Source organism: Nestor notabilis, unplaced genomic scaffold, assembly GCF_000696875.1.
Source record: "Nestor notabilis isolate BGI_N333 unplaced genomic scaffold, ASM69687v1 scaffold36173, whole genome shotgun sequence".
NCBI classification, from domain to species: Eukaryota; Metazoa; Chordata; class Aves; order Psittaciformes; family Psittacidae; genus Nestor; species Nestor notabilis.
The window spans coordinates 1-11,232 of NW_009923952.1; the positions used below are offsets into that span (position 1 = coordinate 1).

Below are 11,232 nucleotides of genomic sequence, written 5' to 3' on the forward strand. Positions count from 1 at the left end.
CCCAAGAAAGATTTATTAATGGTCACTAAAAAAGAGTGTTTTTTTCTTCATATGGGTGCATATATAAAAAGCAAATCTCTTTCCTTTTTCTTGCTGCAGTCATGGTCTTGAGAAGCTTGGGGGTGGGAAGAATGACATCAGTGTACTTTGGAGGAGACCAACCAGAGTTGCCCAGTCAATACTTTCAGTCTTCAAACTAGTGTGGTCTGGAGAAGGAAGAGAACAGTGCCAGCCCCGGAGCTGCTCTGTTTATGGAGGCAGAACTGGAGACTGAGGTACAAAGGAAGTCTCCCATGGGCTGCTGCGAGCTTTCCCAGAGCAAAATAGTTATCCTGGGATTTTTAGGCCCCAACCGTTAGGCAGAGTGGCATTTTCAAGTCAAAATGGTAATCTCTTTCAAAGACAGCCTTTTATATTATCTGTACATGTGTTCCATTTATTAGCCTCTTTTTCATTATTTCATGGCTACAAGGGCTAATCATCTTTCCCTCTTGGTGTTTAGAAAGGTGTGAAACCTGTGATGAAGCCAGCTGGAACCAAAATCCAGCCTCAGAAGAAAGCAGAGAGTTCCAGCTCTGACTCAAGCAGCTCAGATGAAGAAGCACCAAAGAAACAGCCACCAAAACCAGCAACACCTAAATCGGGTACCTCATATTGTGTGTCATAAGTCAAAGCGTAAAACCAAAAAAAGCCAGGGTAGGAGTGATGTGGGCTGTAGCTACATGCAAAGGCATATGTATTAACAGCAGTCTGAAAATCTGCTGACATTGCCATTTGCACTCCAGTCCAGTGTGCTTCTGACATGGAAGAGCAGTAGAATTGACTGCAAATAAAATATCTGGTCCCAGATGCTGCATTGTTTGCATAAGTAGCTGTAATCAGTAACCTTAACTGCTTTCTCTAAGCTTGCACTAGGGTAAACCAAGTTTTGCAGTACTGCCTTAATCTGCCCTCTTGGCTTCCTGTGATTCTTCTGTCTCTGTGACACTTTATGCTGAGTATAATTACCCCTCATCTACCACAGCGTATTTTCTAATGTCCCTTTTCGCTTATCTCAAAAGGAATTAAAGCTGCCCAGGCAGCCACCAAGGTGGTCAATGGAAAAGCAGCAGGCAGTAGCAGTAGTAGTGAAGATTCTGATGAGGAAAAAACTGCACCAAAGAAGGTAAATTAGCCCATGAAAAGCTTTTTGAACACTGTAGAAATCTAGTAAGACTGGGTTTATCTGTCTTGCAAGGACTGCAAAATGTGTAGGCAAAGGCACAGATGACACAGATGCTGAGCACAGTGTTTGTGGTTCTTGTACCTTCTCCTTTATACAGCAGGACTGTGTTCTATCACCTCTTTGTACATTAGCTGTCTTCCCTAATACCTCCTTACCACTTCCTCTGCTCCTTCCTTTTACAGGAGAAATATCATTCTGTCATAACCATATTGTAGTTTTTATTATATGTACTATTGCATGTCTTTTGTGCTTAGCTATCTGTAATTTTGAGTTTTCCACTAGAGAGTTTAAAAATGATTTCTGCAACACAAAAATAATCGGAGTTATGTTTAATCAGGTGGCAGTTGCTATCATTCAGCTAGTTCTGTGCCCCTTGATCAGAGGAGCTCCTCCTTAGGGATGCATGCAGCAGAAAGCAGCAGCAGAGTGGCCAGACAGATGATGCTTGTACATTTCCTAAAATTTACATTTGAGAATTTTCATTAATCTTTCTCATTTTGTCTTCAAAATTTGCTTGCTTACATGAGATGTAGAGTTAAACAAGATCCCTGTCAGCTCTTCCCACAAGACTCCTGCAATTTCTTTTTTAATGTGAATTTATTTCTTTCTTGTGATGAGGCTGTTCCGAAGAAATCACCTCTGCCAAAACCTGCAGCCACTCAACCATGTCCAGGAAAAAACAAACGTGCCAAAGAGAGTTCCAGTAGCGAGGACTCATCTGACAGTTCAGACGATGAAAAGCCACCCGCAAAACAAAAGCCAAAGTCTGGTAATTACTAAATACTGTTGCTGCTACATGGGAGGAGGATGCTTTCTGCTAGTCCCACTGTCCTAGGAGAAGCATGTGCAGGGCACAGGCAAGTCTTGCTGCACACAAGGTTCCAGGTGGTGCTGGTGGTGGTACCATGAACCAGAAATACAGCAGCTCTCTTCATGTGTGCTGTTGGGGCTGAGCTTACAATTCAGCTACTCCCTCAGCAACAGATGGGGTGTAAGAGATTGTGACAGATGCTGCTTAGTTTGCGTGTCTTCTGTGCAGGTAGCCTTTAAGTACGTTCTTGCAGGTTTCCTGTCTGCCAGGATTTAGGAAGTAGTTTGCCAATGGTTTGGTTATTCTGCAACTGCAGCAATTTAAGCATTTTTAGGGTTTGGGTTTGTTTTTTTTTTTTGTGAAGTGTCTAGGGCTGTTCAGTTGCAATCCAACTGATGGGTTAAATGGGCCTCTGTTCAACATAATGATTTTAGGATCCTGGTAGAGAGCTGACTTATGTGGAGGATCAAGCATTAAAACTCAATCTGATCCTCTTAACTAGAGGATTTGAGAAGACAGTAAAGGAAAACAAACAACAGCTGACATCTCTATTTGTCGGGGTTTCTGAAAAGTTTTGGCAACACAAGCTCCTATTCTAAAAGTGCAGAGAAAACTTCTGCAGAGATGGTTGGGTCAGTGAACCCCAAAAGGAGAGTTAAATTCACAGTAGAGACAGGAGATAGTAGTAAGGTGAGTGTAACCTTTCAAATTACATGCTAGCATCTTTGATTCATCCTACAGAAGTAGAATAAATGGAACCAAATAGCAGAAGTGCTTTATTCTAGCTACAACAAATATCTCCTGCTACTCGCATTATCATGCAGGCATCTGATTGCTGTGTCTGTCTTCATAGGTCCATACAGTGCTGTGCCACCTCCTCAAGCTACACAGACCAAGAAAGGCCTTGCCAAGGCTCCTGCAAAAAAGGCTGAGAGCAGTGACTCTTCAGACAGTAGTGATGAGGCAGAGGAGGTGCCCTCAAAGGGAGGAGCAGGTATGTTGAGAGGAGTCTGCAGAGGAAGTTCTATATGGTGCAGACAATGCATTGGCAATGTCTTGGTTTCCTTGAAAAAGCCATTTGACTTTAGTATATGTTGCTATTTGCTTCTTTGGAAGCTTCTGAATAATTTGAAGGCATCCCAAACAACACAGTACAAACTGTGGATCCAAGCTGTGTGCGGATTGGTTTGAATTACTTTGCACACATTGGTTTGAAAAGTCATTAGGATCTAGTTTAGTGGGAATAAGCCAGGCCTGTTACTGTGGCTGGACAGGTCCTTGCTTGGCTTCCAATGTGCTGGCTGAATGACTGCTGCACTGAGAATGGAGCTTTCTCACATCTGGAAAAGTTTGGATCTTGGGGCAAAGGTTTAGTGTGGATATGGCCTTTTGATTTTGAACTTGCTTTTGCAGTCAAAGCAGTAGCAGCTAAAACAACCCCTGCCTCCCAAAAAAAGGCTGTGACTACCAAGAAGGCTGAATCCAGTTCTGACAGTGACTCAGGTAATTCAAGATACAGTTTTGGGGGTTTTGTGTTAATGGTTTATTGGCCAGGTTACTGTATAGTGGCGTACCTACTAAGATCCTTCGTGCAGGAGCTCAAAAGCTTCACAGTCTCCATATCTAACAAGACGTGAAATTGGAAAACAGCAGTGTGCTATGCAGAGTGGAGCCTGACCATGAGACACCATTGTGAGACCATTGGCAAGTGCAGGAAGGTCTGTATATTGCTAGATTGAAAGGGTGGGGCATTGTGTATCAGGTTTCTCCAGGTGGGTTAATGGTTATATTTTTTGAGGATCTGTGTCTTTAAGATTTTTGGTTTCTGTTGTCCCATTGTGTTGAGAAGTTTCTGAAATAAAAAGTCATTGCCATACCAAGTTCAAAATACACTCAAAAGATGCCTTCTCCTAATGTGACTCCAGAAATGGGGACAATGTGCTTTGTATCTGTCCTGGGTTCAGCTACAGCAGTCATTTTTTCTCCTTCTTGGTAGCTGGTGCAGTGCTGTGTTTTTGACTTTCAGTCTGGGAACAACGCTGATAACACCGATGTTTTTAGTTGTTGCTCAGTAATGTTTACTCTGACCAAGGACTTTCTCAGTCTCATGCTTTGCCAGAGAGGAGGGGAAGCCAGGAGGAAGCAGAGGCAGGACACCTGACCCAAACTGGCCAAAGGGGTATTCCATACCACAGCACGTCATGCCCAGTATAGGAACTGGGGGGAGTTACCCGGAAGGCCCAGATCGCTGCTCGGGTCGGGCTGGGTATCGGTCGGCGGGTGGTGAGCGGTTGTGTCCTTTTCCCTTGTTATTCCTCTTATCATTATTATTGGTAGCAGTAGTGGTTTGTATTACACCTTAGTTACTGGAGTGCTGTTATCTCAACCCGTGGGAGTTACATTCCTCTGATTCTCCTCCCCATCCCTCCGGGAGCGGGGGGAGGAAGGAAGGGGGGAGGGAGTGAGCGAGCAGCTGCGTGGTTCCAAGTTGCCGGCTGGGCTTAAACCACGACAGTATCTTCTGTTCATCAGGCTTAAGGTTTGCAGTGCTGTATTTCCTATGTAAATTCCCTGTGTGCTACGTCTCCCCTCCAAGTTCAGGGTGCTCCTGTTGTGTATCTCAGTGTTGCTGGTGCCACAGCAGGGACTGTAGGTGGCAGCAGCCTGTCTGTCTGCAGAAAGCTAGCACTAGAATGTATTGTCTTCACATATTCTAGTGCTTCAACAAGTGGCAGCAGTTACGTGTTTTCTGGGTTTGTTGCCTAGTTTTTCAAAAACATACGAACTTGTGATTACCGTTGTTAGAGTTCATAAATGTTGGAATAGATCAGACTTAGCATTCCAGATTGCTGTGACACACAATACAAAGGCATATTTGTATGCAGGAGTCTCCAGTCCATCCTCAGACTGCTGCTAAACACATCTGAAACAGGAAATAGAAAGCTAAAGCTAAATACTGCACTGTTGCTGCATCAGTTTCCCTGCTTCAGTTCTTTGATCTTTACCACATAGATTCTTTTCTTGATTTCTTCTTGACTTTGTTCCTGGTAATACCTGTATTTTCTCCAGTCCCTTCTTCCGTACCTCTTCAACATTATTCTCCAAATACCTGCTTCCTTATGCATGCATTATTGAAAAACTTTGAACTGCATGTTTCCACTGCCTCCCAACAAAGAAGATACCTGGAAGGATGAATGCAGTCCCCTGACCATTTGAATGTTCATCAAATGCTGCTTACTGCGAGTTACCTACTGGCTCAGCCCTTGGACCACAACTCATTTTGATTTTCACTTCCCGTGAGCTCTATACTTGCACCAGAAGTTCATTAACTTAAAGAACACCCTTTTTTGTGTTTGTGTTTAGATTCTAGCTCTGAGGATGACAAGAAGAAGGTAGGGAATAAGCTCCCAGCTAAACAACCTGTGGTGAAGAATACTTCAAAACCAGCAAAAGTAGCTGTCAAGCCTGGACAAGCGAAGAAAGATTCCAGTTCATCCTCAGACAGCTCAGGTATTGGGGTAGGAGAAAAGAATTTCCACATACATGTTGTGCTTGGTCAGACCTCCGTGTAGACAGCATATGAGAGTGCAGTTGGACAGGAATACCTATGACGGTGTTGTTTCAAGCAGCTAATGAAGGGCACTGTTTATCAACATTGAATCTTCATGTTAGCTTCATGCCGAAGGAGTGGGGCTTAGCCGTGACTGTTATTTTTCTTTCCATTCTAGATTCTGATAGCTCTGACAAGAAAGCCCCTGTGAAGCCCACAACTAAAGCAGCAATGCCTGCAACAAATAAGTCACAAGCTGCCACAAAGAAAACACAAAGTAGCTCTGATTCAGATAGCAGCTCCAGCAGCTCTGGTGATGCAAAGAAGAAGAAAACCACTCAAGCTAAATTAGCTGGCAAAGTGGGTAAGCCAGTGTCCAAACCTTCTACCCCAGCTTCCAAAGCAGACAGTTCTGACTCTGATAGCTCAAGCAGTGAAGAAGAAAAGAAGCCAGCAGTGAAACCAGCCGTGAAACCTACAGGGACAGCAAAAGCAAGTGTGGGGAAGAAGGCAGCTGCTTCTAGTAGTAGCAGCTCATCCGATAGTTCCAGTGAAGAGGATGAGAAGCCCAAAAAGGCAGCAAAAGGGACCCAGAGCAATTCTAAGACCGCTGCATCCACAGAGAAGGCAAAAGCATCCACGCCAGCAGCAAACAATGTGAAGTCTAAGCCAGCTGGTGGCAGCAGTAGCAGCAGTGAAAGCAGCTCTGAAGAAGAGACTAGAAAAGTCAATGGAGGTATTACCTACAGTCTGGGAAATGGGTCTATCAGGCAATGTTACTGAGCTAAGCATGAACAGAAGCTTTTCCTAAACAATGTTGAGTCTACTCTCTGTGCTATTAGATTATGCCATCTCGTGCAGTACTGAGAAGGAAGGGCTTGTTTTTCATTTGGTGTGATCCTTTTTGTCTCTATTGCATATCTGCTGGCAACAGAATTTATGGTGAAGTGAGGTACACTTCTGTACAGTTGTCAGTTGCCATCTGTGGATGCAAAGACTGTTAGTGACAGCAAGGCAGAGTGCTGGAGGACATTTTCTGTGTTGAGTGGGACACCATGGATGATACCCCGGTGCACAGTCTCAATCTTTTTTCCTCCAGGAGTAAAACAACTTTGAATGTGCTAGTGACTTGTACAACTGCATACTGTAATGCTTCAAAACCTAGCAAATTTTAACAAACAGAACTTCAAGGGCACTAAATCTTAAATATAGAGGTACCCTATTCCACAAAATTATGTTTATCCATTAGGATAGGATGGCAAAATCCTTGCTGACCCAGAATGGCTATTAGTGTCTGTTATATCAGTCTGTTTTCTGGGCGAGATAATGCAGGGACTGATTCTCACTCACACTTGTGTCAACACTGGGTTTGCATTCTGGGGGAGAGATGCTATTATCTTTACCAATACTGCAGTTACTCCCTTTGAAGTTTTGCTACTGTACATCTAACAGGCACAATCGGGAAGAAACAAAAGAGGGAAGATGTTCAGGAGCCAGAGACACCACACAGTAAAAAGGCAAAGATCAAAGCTAAAACACCACACACAGTTCCCAAGGTGAAGCGGGTGAGTGAGCATGGACTGTGGTGACTGCAGGCAGAGGCATCTTTGCCTCCTGAACTAGTAGGCGTGTTGGGGCTTTCGGGGGTGGGGGGAAGTGGGTAGGCCCACAGGTTTATTTGTAGTTTTGCTTCCTTTTCAAGCACTCGGAGTGCACGTGTGTGCATATTATGCTGGCAAAGGTTGGTTGGATGTGCTTGCACAGGAGCATCCCTGAGCCACCTGATCTGAACAAGGAAAAGAATTATAAACATGAGAAACAAAGATAGAGGTGCCATGAGCAGGACTCCATATTTGCAGGGCAAGGAGGGTGTCACCAAGGGAATATTGTGTGCATATGCTCTACTCTGCTTCGTTTTCTTTCTCTTCAACAGCCAGCGTCTCCATTCCGCCGCGTAAGGGAAGAAGAAATTGAGGTGGATGCCCGTGTTGCTGATAACTCATTTGAAGCAAAGGTAGGGCTAGGTAGTGCCCAGTGTGGTAATGCCTGATCCCAGCAAATACCATCAGAGCAGCATTGGTGTGCTCGTGGGGAGTTTTTTTTGTGGGAACTTTTTCCACCAGGAGGTGCTGTTAATAAGTGTGTGAGCACTGGCAGGAGGTGCATGGGAGAGCGGTGTCAGCTCCAGTATTAATGTAGTGGGGTGTGCTGGATATGATGAAGTGCAAAGCATTGCCTTGACTCTTCTGGGTACTGACCTGAATTTCTTTTTCCTCTCCCCATTCAACCCTCACAGAAAGGAGCAGCTGGTGACTGGGGTGAGAAGGCTAACAATATCCTCAAATTCACTAAAGGCAAGTCTTTTCGCCATGAGAAGACAAAGAAAAAACGAGGCAGCTACCGTGGGGGCACTATATCGACCGAAGTCAATTCCGTCAAGTTTGAAAGTGACTGAGAATGTTTCCTTTGGAATTCATAAACCATCTGCTCACCAGAATGGCCTGGGTGGGCATGTGGACGTTATGGACGTCAAGCCTGCCTGGAATGCTACCTCCCCATGTCCATTGTGGGTCAGGCAGCTCCAGTGCAGGGATGTGGGAGAGTGGTTGGCTGTTTCCCCCTTTTGTTTTCTAACTCTGGTTTAAGCCCCTAATTTGAAACCATCCTTTAGCTGGTGTGATTGGCACCACTAGGGTGACTCCCCAAGACTTAAATTTTCTGTGGTCTTATTTTAAAAGGCTGGCAGTGATTTTTATTTTTTTTTCAGTGATTTTGGTTTCCTGCCCATCTAGTAGAAAAATCATTCTCCTGTACCTTAATTCCCCCCCCCTTCTTTTTCAGCCAGTTTAACTGGGATACCTGTGAAATGGCAAGTATTGTAACTTGCCTTTGGTTAGTTACTGTAAAAACAACTGATTTGAACCCCCTGACTGTAATCTCTATCCCATCTGACATTTCAAGTTCACAGTTGTAGTGTGACAGGGCTTCTCTATTTTGTTTCCTTCTTTTGTGGTTTCACCTTGCAATAAATTGCTACCTTCCTCTTCCTTACACTCCTGTGGAGGCCACTAACAAGAGTACTTAGAGAAGCAGAGTCTAAATACACCTTAGTAGTTGAGTAACTGTTGCTTGCAGTTGCAAGTTGTGGGCTATTGTCAGAAAGACCAAGGTCTATAGTACTACAGTGGCACTCCTTGATGACACTTTGGGAGTGTAGCTGGGGAGTGGAGATGTGCAGAAACTCTTGACTGCATGGAGGTTGTGACATTTGGCTCAGTGGGAATGGGTAAGGAGGCAGAGGAGATACCTCCTTTTCTACCCAGCTTTGCTTCTTGTCATGTTTTTGTTTCAGAGGCTCTGACTGCAGTGTGGCATTACTCCTTGTTCTTTCCGAATATAAAACATGCCAGCTTATGCTTACTCCCAGAAATGTGCTGTGCAGCTTGTTAGGAGTCAAGATGAATGTATCATTAATGCCTTAAATTTCTAGGTTGGATCACTTGCTCTTTGAGCTGTTTTCCATCTGTTAAATCCCTCTCAAGGTAAAATGCATTTCCCCATAGCACTAAGGCAAATAAAGACTGGTGCTATAAGATTTGAAGAGTTGGCTACACTTACATGTTTGATATGGGGAGCCTCAAACAAGTTTAATAATTTGCAGCCTAAATGTATCATGAGCAACTTGAGATAATATAATGGCTTACTGCTGTTGAGAGGAGGGCTTGGTTTCCCTCCAGTTGTGTGGCTGCCTCCTTATTTCTGGTGCAGTTTACATGTGTAGAAAATGGTTTCCCCAACTACATTTTTTCCACTGTTAGTAGGTGGGTTAATTTTAGTTTTGGAGCAGTCTGCTGAGCCCATAGCCACTATGAATTGAACAGTGGTAGTGCATGTTTGGGAAGGGGTAGAGGGCTGTGAGAACTGCTCACCCCATCTCATGAAACTGCCACCCACCGAGTGAGGTTATGCAGGGCCTGATTTCCATGTTTCCATTCCCTCCCCAATGTGACAATGAGAAGAGCCCTGTTGTTACAGGAAGCTACGTTTATGTGCAAAGCAGTGTCACCTAATTGAGGGTTGGATGAGTCTTGATGAGCCACCCCCATATACATGAGCTGCAACTTGTTCCAATGAACATTTTTCAGGACTTCTCCTCTGGCTTGCACAATCACTGTGGTGCCTGGATTCTAGGTCACAGCGCTGAGGGGTCCAGGAGACCACAGTTATTACAAGGAATCAAGGATTAGAGGCCAAGGGAAGGGGGGAGGTATATTTTCTGCCTGATAATCTTAACATCGTCTTGCTTGTGATTTGTCATTTGCCCTCTTCTGTTTATCAGAACTTACATTTTGAACTCCTAAACTTTTAAAAAACCTCCGTTTTGGGGGTATTTTAAGTGTAAGAATTTTAACGTGTTGGAAAAATAAAGATTGCTGCCTTTGTAATACAAGTGGATTGGGTAGTTAAAGGTGTGGAACAGCGGGTGGGAAAAGGGAGGGTATCAGTGCTCAGGTAATGTACCACTGTCTCTCCATCTGTCTACAACAACTTATTGTCTCCCTAGTTTTATGCTTACGTGCATGTAATGGGCCTTCAGAAGCGCAAGGTGGCCTGTGCAGCTGGCTGTTGGGTGACTACAAGAAACCTGGATAAAACTAGAAGAATGTTTGCTTATATCAAGACAAATTGAGGCTGCTCAACTCCCCACTAGAATATCTGGTTAGCTCTTCTCAAATACTGCTACCAAATCAGCTGTATGGCAGCTGGCAATGTAAGTAGCACCAGCCTATGGGAATATGAAATGAAAGGCATAACTGAAACATTCTGTGTATACCTGACGTGATGAAGTAATTTCCGTGTCACCTTAGATCTCTTCCTCCTTTGTGGCCTTGTGTTCAGGGAAAAGAAACTCCTGAACACGTGGGGCCTGGTGGAGGTCTTGTGTGCTGTAATGCTTATTTTGACCCCTTCTGCTATGCATCTGTGGAAAGGGTGGGGAGAATCACCAGGCAGATTTGGCTGTCAACTGACTGTTAACCAAGGCTTTTTGCCACAGCCTTCCATGTCAAATGTGGTGTTGTAGGAGAAGGTGTAATGCTACCTGAAGCTGCAGCAGCAGATGCATAGAATGTCATTAGCCTCGCTGAAGATCAGTGCCTGGCTGAGCAAGTGCAAGTAGTGCTGGGGTGGTGGGGAATGCTCTGTTAGGTGCTCAGAGCTGTGTGCTCTTCCAGGTGCTTGACACTCCTAGGGGAAAACTCCCTTCACAAGCTTTTGCAGCAGCTCAGAAGGCTTAAACATAGATCTCTACGGCTGTCCTGATGTGAAAGAAACACCTTGTGGATCACTTAAGCCTAGTTTCCCTGTGTGGTACTGGTGCAGTTTCAGCTGTGGCTTAATGCTGGAACTGGCCAACAGGACATGCTCCTCTGGCATGTGTACCTGTATGGGTATCCCTAGCTCCCCAATTCTCCTATGCGCCATTCTTTCCATTTTGCTGTCCTGACTGGTCTGTGTGCAATCCACTGTCCTGGCCCTCTGGGTGTCTGAGCAGGGTCCAGCTCCGATCACTGGAGGGATGCTTTGACGCCCTTTTGACACACCGGCCTGGTAGGAGACATAAGCGGCAGCTGCCAGGCGCTGCCT

The 11,232-nt window shown here is 44.7% G+C and overlaps 1 protein-coding gene across 1 annotated transcript; it reads left to right on the top strand.

Moving 5' to 3' along the window:
- Positions 1-502: 502 nt before the first annotated feature.
- LOC104399499 (nucleolar and coiled-body phosphoprotein 1-like) lies at positions 503-8,041 on the top strand (the record flags this gene model as incomplete). The annotated part of the gene is made up of 10 exons (XM_010012405.1): positions 503-644; positions 1,062-1,165; positions 1,844-1,994; positions 2,890-3,030; positions 3,450-3,539; positions 5,400-5,546; positions 5,765-6,322; positions 7,039-7,155; positions 7,524-7,600; positions 7,883-8,041. Coding segments are annotated over 10 exons (1,686 nt in total), but the record flags the coding sequence as incomplete, so codon positions are not given.
- Positions 8,042-11,232: the final 3,191 nt, after the last annotated feature.